This window comes from Myodes glareolus, chromosome 2 (assembly GCF_982192425.1).
Source record: "Myodes glareolus chromosome 2, mMyoGla1.1, whole genome shotgun sequence".
NCBI classification, from domain to species: Eukaryota; Metazoa; Chordata; class Mammalia; order Rodentia; family Cricetidae; genus Myodes; species Myodes glareolus.
The window spans coordinates 124,936,046-124,949,835 of NC_142027.1; the positions used below are offsets into that span (position 1 = coordinate 124,936,046).

General features: G+C 44.7%; 1 protein-coding gene across 1 annotated transcript; it reads left to right on the forward strand.

The window, feature by feature from the left end:
* The first annotated feature begins 2,761 nt into the window (after positions 1–2,761).
* Positions 2,762–3,228, forward strand: LOC148123158 (26S proteasome complex subunit SEM1). Its single transcript, XM_087897633.1, has one exon. The coding sequence runs from the start codon at positions 2,863–2,865 to the stop codon at positions 3,073–3,075; it is 213 nt and encodes a 70-aa protein (XP_087753759.1). The 5' UTR covers positions 2,762–2,862; the 3' UTR covers positions 3,076–3,228.
* Positions 3,229–13,790: the final 10,562 nt, after the last annotated feature.

Consider the following 13,790-nt stretch of genomic DNA (forward strand, 5'->3'; position numbering starts at 1 on the left):
GCAAGTTTTAAGTGGGGAGGAACGGGTCCCGTCTACCCCCATAGCTGAAATTGGTGAGGGAAACTTAAGTCCCAAGTGAGATGTTAGAACAGAATAGGTGTTCAAAATAAAAGTAATGGACTTACCCGCTACCTGGAGCTTTACCCTAGGCTCAGATAGGGTTACCAAGTCTGGGCAGCGTCAATCCTCTTCAAGGCTGAGAAGTTCGAAGGCTGGCACAGTTTCACTCGCCAATGTTGGTGAGGCTGGACTTCTGTGGCATGGCATAGAGGACAAGCCCACCCAGGGGCGTTGTGATTTCCAGTGTCCAGGTTGCTGGCAGATAGGGCATAACCTCGAAGGAGGCATGGTACAATATCATGCCACATGACCATGTAGGCCACACTTGAAACAGCTTGCCAGTGAGGCTGACTTAGGCTGGGCTCTATCAGGGTAGAGCCTTGTGGTTGGCTTCCCTTGTCCCGCATAAGGTGTGGGTCTGTAGCTTAGCTGCCTGCTGTAGCCATGTAAAGGCCATTTTTACCAATTTCCGTATAGGGGTTTGGGGACCCTCCTCAACCTTTAAGCAAAAGGATTAGTAGAAAAAGAACCCAGCCACTTTTCTATCTGAGAGAGATCTGGAAGAGATCAATCAAGCCAAATCACAACAAGCCAAATTAAGAAATATCCAGGTTGGGGCTGAAGAGATGGCTCAGTGGTTTAAGAGCATTGCCTGCTCTTCCAAAGGTCCTGAGTTCAATTCCCAGCAACCACATGGTGGCTCACAACCATCTGTAATGAGGTCTGGTGCCCTCTTCTGGCCTGCAGGCATACATGCAGACAGAATATTGTATACATAATAAATATATATAAAAAAGAAATATCCAGTTTTAATGGGATTCCTGTGCTCTCGGGTGGCCCCAGTGGGGAACCAGGAGGCCACGAACTTGACCCAGGGGGTGGGGTGGGGGAGAGGAAAGAGACCACATGTACCTCTTTTGGGAGCTCACTTAAATACCCTGTGGGAGTGGTCCTGACACCTCCACCCCATGCTAGGATTTGGAGTCCAGACCAATACAACTCAGGCCTGGGGGTTGGGTTGAATGCGAGGGGCTGGAATCTATGCTCTCAACTTAACAGTAACCCTGGGCTCTAACCCGTCAAGGTTGCCTTCCTCTGTTAAACTATGACACTTACGGTTTGGAGCATCTGCTTTACAAACTGAGCTGTCTCTTTGCCTCCAAAGTAATCTTTTTAAAGGTTGATATTTTGTTTGAGACAGGAGCTCATGTAACCCAGACTGGCCTTAAACTCGCTATATAGCTGAGGATGAATTTGAATTTCTGATCTTTCTGTCTCCACCTTCCACGTGCCAGGATTACAGGTACATGGCACCACACCTGACCCAGCAGTACATTTTAAAAGATCAAATGTCATGGCATTGTGTTAATAAAGGAATCAGGAATAAGCAGTCAAGACCTAGGAAAAACAAAAGTAAGTAACATAGAACACTGGCCCCAGAACTTGTGTTTGCTCCCAGGGCCTTACAAAGACTGTATTTATTTTAGAGAAAGCAGTCAAATAGTACGATTATCTGGAGTCTATGTCAGTGGTTTAGCAACTTCTTACCTCCCTTTTCTAGTCTGTCCCTTTCCCAAGGGTGGCCCAGCAGCCATTTCCTTGATGTTTGACCTCATTCCCCCAGGCTGGACCACAGTTGGCAGCCTGCCTCAAGCCCAAGGAGGCTGAATCTCTGCTTGGGTATAGGCAGCTCTTTGTTCTCCGAGGACATAAGCACCACCCACTTAAAGACCTAGACAGGCTGCCTGCAGAGGCCAAAACGAAACAGATTAGCCTAGGAGCGAGCAGAAGGCTGAGAATAGGGCTTCCTGGCCCTGCTCTTTTGGTTCACTTTTGTCCTGGAAAGAATTATTTTTTTCTAAACTTAAACAAGAAACTCTTTTAAAATTGGAATTGCCAAAACATGGTGCTGGCCATTGTGGCGCACATGTCTGCCCCCTGACACTTAGGTAGAGGCAGGAGGATCAGGAGTTCAGGATCAGCCTCAGCTACAGACAAAGTTTGAGGCTATCTCGGGCTAAGAAACCTTGTCTCAAAAACAACAAGAGAAAAAGCATGGTTGTGGTGCTAGGATTCCACAGACTGAAAATGTCACCAGTGATGTAGGCACCAGAACAAACGCTGGCTTGGGTGCAGAAAATTAGAGAGAAGTGGGAGGCACAGCCCGAGGCAGCTAATACTGAGCGGCAGTAAATACGTTAGCAGTCCATAAAAAGAAATGAGTGTCTATAAAAAGCGGAGCCAAGAACTCCAAAGAGTTCATCAGTCTGGGACCATTTAGTCAAGAGGCCAGTAGCGGCACACCCAAGTGTGCCTTAGGGTGTCATTTGGTTATAGAGCATAAGACCAGCAATCACCACAGTGGCATTCCGTCTCAAGGGCCTGTCCAATGAGACAATAGCCTTTGTTCAGAAGCTCTCACAACATAATATCTAAATGTCTAGGCATTTAAAGATATAAGGTTCACATAAAGCAAACCAGCCCACAAATCACAATTCCAGCGAACCTAGGCAAGAGGACTCTAAGAGAGACATACATGGATCTAATCTACATGGGAAGTAGAAAAAAACAAGATCTCCTAAGTAAATTGGGAACATGGGGACCTTGGGAGAGGGTTGAAGGGGAGGGGAGGAGAGACAGGGAGGGGAGCAGAGAAAAATGTAGAGCTCAATAAATATCAATTAGAGCTCTTCCTGGCTAGTCTCTATGGTTGCGCCGGCGTGGGCCGTCTCGGCGCCTGGTGAGTACTGAGGCTCCCAACTTTGCGGCGGCTCTGAGTGCGGTGGAGCTGGGTGCGGCGTGATGTCCGAGAAGAAGCAGCCTGTCGACCTGGGTCTCCTGGAAGAGGACGACGAGTTCGAGGAGTTTCCCGCAGAAGACTGGGCTGGCTTAGATGAAGATGAAGATGCACATGTCTGGGAGGATAATTGGGACGATGACAATGTAGAAGATGACTTCTCCAATCAGTTACGCGCTGAGCTCGAGAAGCATGGGTACAAGATGGAAACGTCATAGCATCCAGGAAGCAAGAACCTCAGCATGGACTGTGGGCTAAATTCTAGGACAAGGAGCAAGGAAGGAATACTTTAAAGTTATTTCATTATCTGCTTGGATTTATTTTTGTTTTTATAACAAAATAAATGAATGTTTTGATCTAAAAAAAATAAATATCAATTAAAAAAAGCCAAATACAATAAAACCTCAAATAACAACAACAACAACAAAATGATGTAAGGTTCCACTCACTTGGCACAAAGATGTTAAACATGTCACCACTGTGTGACACCACTACCGGTGTGTGATGTAGATGTGTATCTGTATACACACTCAGGACATCCAAGTAGAGGGTAAGTGATAGCAGGGAGGGATACTCTGTATTTTCCTTGTCTCTTCCCCCATGCACAAAACCATGGCTCTTCTGTGACCCTAGTCTTGGGGGCATGGCTCAGGAAGGATACCCTGAGCTACTTAACAAGATCCCCATCTCAAAAAGACCCCAAACAAGACAAATCAAAGTCTGTCTCTGGTTATAGATAACTGTGTGTCATTGCCCCTCAAGCACTAATATCCCCTTAGTTGCCGTGAAGTAAAAGAACATGACATAATCTACCAATACTCAGATATGTATGTGTGCATATGTTTGATTTGCATTTTCATAGTGATTGATGACATCATAGGACAGACACATGGAGTTTCCTTTCGTGTGCTTACTTGTCATGTGTACATTGTTGCAATGTCTGTTCAGATCCTTTGTTGTCTTTTTGTGATGTGAAAGTTCCCTGTATACTGTAGGCAGAAGTCTGTCATCAGATTTCTAATCTGCCTGTGTCCTCGCTGTCTGGTGAATGGGGAATTACAGACTGGAATGGAGAAGAAGAAGCTCCCAGAGGGAACATTCTAGGAACAAAGGCTTTAGACTCACCTTGAAAACTTTGTGGAATATTTGAATAATAAAAAAAAGGCAAAACAAGACCATCCGAGGTGTGCCTCTGTAGTAGTTCATCTCCTTATAAAAACCCACTTAAGATACAGACTGTGTTATTCTTTCTGGTTCGTCCGTCCGTCATTGTTATCTGAATAAACAGCCTCCAGCAGCCCTGAACTCAACACCCTGGGAACCCAGGCCTTTTGGCTCTGAGCAGCAGTTTCTGTTTGCAAAGCTCCATGGGAGTGGTACCCAGTATAGACGGAATTCTCTGTTCCACCAGCCCACTCTCAAATAACCATACAGAGACTTACATTAATTATGAATGTTCGGCTGCTAAGTATGACAAACTTGAGCTTGTCATTAACTAGCTCTTATAACTTGAGTTAACCCATCTTTCTTATCTATCTTCTGCCATGTGGTCGTACCTTTTTTCGACACGGCAAGTTCACCTTGCTTCTCGCTGCATTGCCTCACATCTCCCGAGACTCCACCCTCTTCTTCCCAGAGTCCTCTTAGTCTGGTTCAACCACCTAGCCTTATCCTACCTAGCTATTGGTTCGTCAGCTTCTTTATAAACCAATCACAGTGGCATATATTCACACAGTGTAAAGGAATATTCCACACCCCGGAATCCTTCTTCACAGTTGAGTAAAAGCCCCTTTATACTTGAGTTTTGGGGGGTTTTTTGTTGTTTTTTTTTTAAAGATTCATTTTTTTTATTATGAATACAGTATTTTCAGTATTCTGTCTGTGTGTGTGCCTGCAGGCCAGAGGAGAGCACCAGATCTCTTTACAGATGGTTGTGAGCCACCATGTGGTTGCTGGGAATCGAACTCAGGACCTTTGGAAGAGCAGGCAATGCTCTTAACCGCTGAGCCACTTACACTTGAGTTTTTATGTGAGTTCTTAGAATCCAAATTCAGGTCCTCTGTTCATGGCAAGTGCTTTACCAAATGAGATGCCCCTGAGCTCCTCTTTGTTTTATTGGAGATAAAAATCTTACTCAATAGCCCACACTGTCTTAAAAATCACTATGTAAGCCAGGGTTGATGGCACATGCCTGTAATTGTGGTACTCTGGAAACAGAGGCAGGCTGGTCTCTGTGAGTCTGAGGATAGCCTGGTCTACCTACATACAGAGTCCAGGCCAGCCAGAGCTACACAGTGAGACCCTGTCTCAAAGAATTTTTAAATAAAACCACTATGTAGGTCATGTTAACCATGACCTCCAAACAGCCCCCCCTCTAGTCTTCTGAATGCTGGGGTTTAGGCAAAAGTCAAGGTTTTCCCAATTCTTTTCTCCCCATAAGGGTAATCACTAAAAAGGTGGAGGTCACTCTGCTTGTTTGTTTTTGTTGTTGTTTTTCTGAGACAGGATTTCTCTGTATAACAGTCCTAGCTGTCCCGGAACTCGCTTTGTAGACCAGGCTGGTCTCAAACTCACAGAGAACCGCCTGCCTCTGCCTCCTGAGCGCTGGGATTAAAGGTGTGCGCCACCACCGCCCGGGTTAGAGGTCACTTTACATCTGAGTATTTGTAGACCTCTCAAGTGTGTGGTGTGTGTACAGTGTGAGCTATCTGAGATACACGAAAAGCGTGATGTTTAGTTCTGATGGCAGCAACACCTTCATGTTCTCATTAGTTGCTTCCCTTTTCTGGTTTTTCCATCCCCTGAGTTCCATTCAGTGGGAAAGGGGAAGTGGGTGACAGCAGCGGGTAGCGACTCTCTCTGGGTCAGTACAGGGTGAAAGTGCCTCTTCTCTGTCAAGAGGATTATTAGTTAGACTTGCTTATCTCCCCACAGCCCCTCCCGAGATCTCTGTCTCTTGTCTCTGAGAGTAGAATACAGTCAGCCTCAGTTTCCTTTTGACCCAGATTATCAGTTGACTTTAAAAGATTTTGTTGTCAGCTTCTGGAGGTCAAGTGGTCCCAGGCCTCTTTCGCATGAGCTCTGGTGTCTAACCTGACGGGGTCAGCGGTTGCACCACCACGTAAATAGCCAGAGCACGCGTGCCGGTGACGTGAGAGAGGCTTGCTGTTAGCATCTTGCTGCTCACTTTGGCATTCTGACTGTGGCTGGAACAGAACAAAAGAGCTCAAATACCTACTATGTTAAAATTCTGTTAGTAGTTGTGGCCTTTAGATTTTTCTGTTGGTGAAATAGGATAAAGTGGTCCTTAATTGGAAACTTTTTTCAAAACAACTAGGATCTTTCAAATACTTGGAAGATCCAATGAATGGACTTAGGAAAACTTAGGTTCTAGATCCTGGCTTCTTCCTTTTTTTCCCCCCGATTATTGATATTGATTTATACTGATCTACTATGAATATGGCATTTTGTCTGTGTGTCGGTCTGCAGGCCAGAAGAGGGCGCCTGACAGACAGTGCTGAACTATGTGCATTGGCCGGGAATTGAACTCAGGACCTCTGGCAGAGCAGGCGGTGCTCTTAACCTCTGAGCCATCTCTCCAGCTGTTTAGATCCTGGCTTCTTAAACTGTGGGTCATCATTGTACAGGGATTGCAGAACTCAGTGGGGGGTTTGAAAAAAAATGACAACAGTGAAAAGTTTCTGAACACACACGAACTCAACTTCGAAAGAAACCCATGGTGGATCCGCGGTGTCTCTAGCAGCTCTCAAGCATGCTGTGCAGCACAGCATAGAACAGACCTGGTTCTAGGCATGCCCTTGTACCACATGGTACCCATGAACAGCTGCCTGAAATACCGCAGATGCCAGGTTCTTTTATGTCATAAAGTGTAGTGTTTTTATTATATATTCAAAATTCTGCTCTTAAAGAAACAAAACAGGAAATGAAGACGAGTGTTTTCCTACCATTCAGTCCTCAGAGTGTAAGTATTAAATTAGTCTATCTACCCATTTTTTTGAGACAAGATCTCCCTATCTGTCTCTGGCCTTGAACCTAAGGCCTCTGGTTTTAGCTTCTTCCTGAGTCCTGAGATGACAAGTGTGTACCAGCATGCTAAGCCTCATTATCCTACGCAGAAATTTTATTCCTGTGAAGCAGCCTCCATTTTCCTGTGCCCTGGGTTCTGGCAGCTGTCTCTTTGGTTCTGTGGGTTTACCTATTCTGTATTTTTCCTACACACAGACCCATGGTATGTGACACAATACGTGACATTTCGTGTTTGTGGTTTCTTTCAACACTGTGTTCTGAGATTTACCCACAGTTCAGCATTAACCAATCCTCTGCCCTTTCCCTGGCTGTAGCTACATCACACGTTTGTCCGTTGATTTGCCAATAGACACTGGCCTGTTTTCCCTGTGGGTCATGCCGCTGTGAACACATCGGGCAGGGTCCCTTCAGTCTGCTTTCCGTTCATTTCAGTATCTGCATAGGCATATATGTACTGGATTATATGGTAATTCAGTGTTTAAAAATGTTCAGAAACCTCCTATTTTTCTTCTTTGCTTTTCTGACCTGATATGTGCCGTTGTGGCTCTCTTAGCCAGACATTCAGAGTTCTCTGAGTGACTCCAAGCAATAACCAAGGTTTGGTGACAAAGAGCCATTGATAGGCCCAATCCCTTGACTTTCCCAGGATCCACTGTCTCTCCCAGCTGGGCGGAGCTGCCAGAAACAAACAGAAATATCTCCTTTAGGAAGAGCTAGCTGTCTCCGGGGCCAAGGAGACAAAATCCTTGCTTAGTGAGCGTTTACTCCAGTGCCAAGATGCAGAGAGCAGACAATGCAGATAAGTCAGATGCAGCCAGGGGAAGCGCTCCGGTTCATTACTGTGTTTATAACAGTCTCGGTACTTTAAAAATCTTCTGTGTGACATTGCTGTTTTTCCTTAGACACATCTCTATATTAATAATCTTTTTATATGACCAGCTTTGTAGTTTTGTTTTCTCAAATTTTCATTTCACTGATTTCTACCCTAGTATTTCCCTTTTATTTCTTATAGTTGGTTCTATTATTCTTCAGTATGTTAAGCTGAATGTTTAACTTATTTTTCCCCATCTTTCTAGTTCCCTGATGAATTATTTAGAGCTGTGGGCTTCTTTCTGTTTGAAGTACCTCTTTAGTATGTCTACCTGTTTTGACTTGCAGTGTTTTCATTATCTTTGTTTCTATTTTTTTCCAGGAATCATTTAGCAATAACTTATAGGGGCCCCAAGTATTTTTTTTCAATACGTCTTTTGAAAATTTATTTTTAGTTTCATTGAAATGTACTTGAAGAACCTGTCCTGTGCTATATTGAACACTGTGATGTACGTGACAGCCTATTTTTATAAATGCTCCATGTATGTCCTAGAAGAGAAAGTACATTCCTGGCAGGGTGTTGCATTCTCTGTGTATCTGTTATTGCGGAAGAAGCATGTTTGAGTCATTTATTCTGATAATCTTGCGTGTGTTTGTGTGTGGGGGGGTGATACTTAGGCAAAGAGAACAGCAAGGATGAAGGTCGTGAGCAGGGATGAGCTTGCTGTGTTTCAGGAACAGAGAGAGAATGAGCTGAGCACAGTGGGCTAGGAAGGAAGTGGTGGTGCTCAGGTTCTGAGGGGTCATCAGGGGGCAGAGCGGGTGGGGCCTTTGAAGCCATGGTGTGGACTTTCGCCAGCACAGCAGATTCTTGACTGTTTACCAGGTGGCGCACTAAGCACTTTGTGTATGCTTAATGTCAAGCATAAATCAAATCCATTTTATACAACGGAGAGAACATTTTGAGATTAAAAGGGCCCAAGAGGTCCTGTTCGGTCCAGTCTTTTCCTTTTGCAAATAAGAAAACTAAGATGAATTCTAGACAGGTTTCTGTAGTTCAGGGCAGAGCTCTGGATGGATAGCCCCCCGTCTTTGGAGTATTATGAGCTCTAGACCAGTTTGGGCTACATAACAGGTTCTAATCCAGCCTGGGTTAGATGGCAAGACCTTGTCTCTAAGGACAAAGAGTGGGTGTTCACAGTTTTCTGCAGATGCTATTGAAAGGAATCCGTCTTGTGAACGCCATTGTAAAACAGAACCCACTTACCCAGCCAGGTATTTATTTTACAAATGTAGGTTTTTGCAGATCCAAGTTAGTTCAAGTCAATTTCCCAAAAAGGATTCCCCCTTCTTCTAAAATGTTATACTTGCTCTAATGTCACCCTTTTCTGCTTCATTTCTGCGTGTGGCTCTATTTCTCTGAGTTAGCCGCTTCCGCCTTCCGCTTCCGCCTTCCGCCTCCGCCTTCCGCCTTCGCCTTCCGCTTCCGCCTTCCCGACATTCCCCGAGGGGCCATGTTCATTTCCAGAACAGCCTATCCCAGACCTTTTTTGATGACAACATTCAGAAGTTGTCACCTGGCAAAACATGGTACTAACCCACTGTGACCACTGGTGCAGCAGTTTTCCCAACCTGCCAAGCAAGCAAGCCAGGCAGGCACCTTCACGGGCAGCCTCTGGTGTTAATGCACCTGCAAATAGCCTTTCCTTGGTTACACCTAAGACTTTCTAACATGGCCAGAGGGATGAATCAACGGATACAGGTACTTGTCACCAGGCCTGGGGACCGAGTTCTGCTTCCAGAACCAACATGGTGAAAAGAGAGAGCTGACTCAGAGTGTTATCCTCTGACCTTCACATGTGTGTACACCATGGTACATGTGCACCCAGTCACACACACACACACACACACACACACACACACACACACACACACAAAGTAAAATAAAAATGTTAGAAAACAAGCAAATCACCAAGGGGTGGAGAGATGGCTCGGTAGCTAAAAGAACTGGCTGCTCTTAAGAGAACCCAGGTTTGATTCCCAGCACCCCATGGGAGCTGTCAAGTGGCTGGAACTTCAGTTTCAGGAAATCCAGCCCTGCTCACTTTTGGATGCATGCTCTGCTTCCACAGGCACCAGGCACACACATGGAGCACAAGATATACACGCAAGGCAAATACCCACATACTTTTTTTTAAAATGTAAAGGAAAACAAAAGCAGGAAAAACAAAAATAAGGCTGGAGAGATGGCTGAATGGTTAAGAACACTTGCTATTTTTGCAGAGGACCTGGGTTTAGTTTCCAACACCCACATGGTGGTTTAGAACTATCGGTAACCCTAGTTCCAGAGCATCTGACCCCTTTTTCTGACATTGATGGCACCATGTGTACAACACACACATGCATATACACACACACACATGCACACATGTACACGCACACACACGTACATGCAGGCAAAACACTGATACATCATATAAAATGAGACAAACAACCCCGCGCTACAAAGTGCTGACACACACACACGCTCAGCCAGAGGCACTGCTATCCATCACTTTGATCTTTCACACGAGTTCTCCATGACGCTGAAGTAAGTGCACCCAAAAGTCCTTCTGCTGTCTTTTCTTTTTTAAACTATGACCTTAAACTGAGCATCTTCAAGAACGGACTCCTTAACTCAGTATGCTCAGGAACAGACTCCTTAAGGGAGCATGCTTAGAAATAGGCCCAGCCCTGTGTGATGTGTAGAGATCTCATGTTTTCTCTGTTCCACAGGTTATTTATCACTTTGGGAATAACCCTGGTCTCCTTGCCTGCTGCAGGCAATACACCCTCCCACCTTTCATGCTTTGGCTGTGTTATTTTGGCTTTACACTCACCAAGATGTGACTCCATTATGTTTGGTTACAGAGCAACTTTGCTCTTACAGGGATAGAGTAGCCAGTCCAGGTGAACCTGAGCAAGCAAAACTATTCCATGTAACACCCAGGAGTCCTGGGCCCTGTGGGTGGGTACCGGGCACATCTGTTCACCTGCCTACCAGCCTGACTCACGTTCAGGGAGCTGAACTCTGTGGACTTTACCCTTAGTGCCCTATCTGAGGAACTGCTGGATGAAGACCAAATCAGTACCCCAGGCAAGGTCCAGCCTGCAGTCCCACACCAACAAAGCCAAGAGTAAGGTTGATGCCTTCCCCACCACTGGTCTATCCCACCTCTGTAAGCACCTGCTCTTAAATTCCTAAAATGTCTGATTCTCCCCTTTTCCTGGCTTCCTGACCAAGGGGTAGTTTCCAGTAGACTATTTTCAAATGAAATATGTTAATATGCAATATGCAGAGTATACAAGCAGAGCCAAGGCCAGGATTGAGGCTCAGAAGGAAAGATAACAAGATTCTGAAAAGAAAAGGAAGCCTGGGGGTGTTGCAAGGAGGGGCTGCTTGTTCGTCCCAGCTGCCTAGCTAGCTTAGCCCCAAAATAACCACATAGAAACTGTATTAATTAAATCACTACTTAGCCCATTAGCTCTAGTTTCTTATTGGCTAATTCTTACATCTTAATTTAACCCATTTCTATTAATCTGTGTATTGCCACGTGACAGTGACTTACTGGGTAAAATTCCCAGCATCTGATTCTGGCGGATCCATGGCATCTCTCTCTTACTCTGCTTTCTTCCTCCCAGCATTCAGTTCTGTTTTCCCCACCTACCTAAGTTCTGTGCTATCAAAAGGCCAAGGCAGTTTCTTTATTCATTAAGCAATGAATGCAACACATAAACAGAAGGACCTCCTACACCATGGGAGAGAGGGTAGGAAGAGGAAGAGGAGGTAGTATCCTGTGAGTTGGAGGCTAGCCTGGTCTACATAGTGACTTCCTGTCTCAAAACAGAAAGAAAATCCCCTCATTCCTTCAGGGTTTTTGTTTTGTTTTCTTTTTCCTCCAAGACAGGTTTTATCTATGTAGCCCTGGCTGCCCTGGAACTCACTCTGTAGACCAGGCTGGCCTCGAACTCACAGAGATCGGCCTGCCTCTTCCTCCCAAATGCTAGGATTAAAGGTGTGCACCACTACAGCCCTGCCAGGTTGTTTTTACTTTAAAATTCTTACTTATTCTTTGAGAACTTTATACAATATATTAGATCAGATTCTTTCCCTTCCCCCAACTCCTCCTGGATCCAGTTTGTTTTTGCTGGATTTACTGTGTCAGCCCGAAGGGTGTGTGCCTAGCAGAATTGTCATAGGACAATTCTGCTTTCATTTCTTTAAGGAACTGTTAAACTCAGGTATTAGATTTCCAGAATTATTTGTCACACAACAGACCATGATGACACACATCTGCAATTTCAACATTCAGGAGATGGAGTCCTGAGGAGCTTGAGCTCAAGGCTAGCCTGTGATACACCTTGTCTTTAAAAAAAAAAAAAACCCAAAAACCTAAGGACCGGGGACTGGAGAGGTGGTTCAGAAACTTTGGGCTTTTTCTGAGCAAGTGTGAAGATCTGAGCTCAAATCCCCAAACCCGTGCAAAAAGCCAGGCAAAAAATGCAGGTCAAAAAAATATTAAAAAGAAGAGCTGGGCAGTGGCAGCGCACACCTCTAATCCCAGCACTCAGGAGACAGAGACAGGCGGGTCTCTGTGAGTTCAAGGCCAGCAAGGTCTTAGGCTCCCTGAGAAACCCTGTCTCAAGGGATACAGTGGAGAGTGATAACGCAGGACGTTCAGCATTAGTCCTCTGAGCTCCATGAGCACCTGCGTGTGTATATGTGCCACATATGTGTACCCATACACATGAGCACACACAGAAAAACAAAAACTAAGGGCTAAGGATGCAGCTCAGGCATAGAATGTTTGTTCAGCACAATTTCGTTGACCTACCTCAAACAAATCCATATTGGAAAACTTAAAAGAGAGCCTTTGTTAGATTTCTGGATACAGGAATCTGCTAACCTTTTCTGAAATCTCTCAATGATTGAGTTTGTCCTTATCCATGATAAATTCATATTCCAATGAAGAGCTAGGCTATTCTTTATCTACCCAAATGTGTATTCAGTGTTGTATTGGTCAGGGTTCTCTACAGTAACAGAACCTACAGAATGACTTTCTCCTGTCTGTCTGTCTGTCTGTCTGTCTGTCTATCTATCTATCCATCTACCCATCTATCTATCTGTACATATGGGGTTGATTAGAATGATTTATAGGCTGTGGTTCAGCTAACCCAACAATAGCTAGATGAGAATGGAAAGTCCCTGGGGAGGAGACATCACTGAGAACTCTGGGATCACATGGGCTGACTCATAAACCACCTGGTGCTACTGACAGAAAGAAAGAGAAGAATCTGAAAATACTTTCAGAATATTTCTTGCTGGGCATGGCAGTGCACACCTTTAATCCTAGCACTCAATAGACAGAAACAAATGAATCTCTGTGAGGTCAGAGTTCCAGGACAGCCAGAGCTACACAGTATGATCCTTTCTCAAACAAATACCAAAAAAATCAATCAAATCTTTTCTTTTCTAAAGATTATTTACTATGTACAGTGTTCTGCCTGCATGCCAGAAGAGGGCACCAGATCTCACTGTAGATGGTTGTGAGCTACCATGTGGTTGCTGGGAATTCTATGTAGTATTTTTTTTTCTTTCAATACTAAGTCTTGAACCTGGGGCCCCAAACACAAAAGACAAGTTTACCAGTGAGGTCTAGCCTCAGTTTCAGAATAGCTTTTCATTTTTATTTGTGTGTGTGTGTTGAGATAGGGTCTCATTATATTCCCCTGGCTGCTCTGGAATTTTCTATGCGGACCAGGCTGGCCTCAAACTCAGAGATCTGTCTGTCTCTGTCTCTAAGTACTGGAAGATGTGTGCCACCATGCTCAGAGTGAGCTTTTGTTTTCTTTAAAAAATAACTTTTTATTTTATGTGCATTGGTGTGAAGGTGTCAGATCCCCTACAACTGGATCTTCAGACAGTTGTGAGTTATCATGTGGGTGCTGGGAATTGAACCCGGGTCCTCTGCAAGAGCAGTCAGTGCTCTTAACCACTGAGCCATCTCTCCAGCCCCCTCAGAGTGAACTTTTAAAT

Coding starts and splice junctions, on each gene's coding strand:
- LOC148123158 (XM_087897633.1), top strand. CDS start 2,863: ATGTCCGAGAAGAAGCAGCCTGTCGACCTGGGTCTCCTGGAAGAGGAC.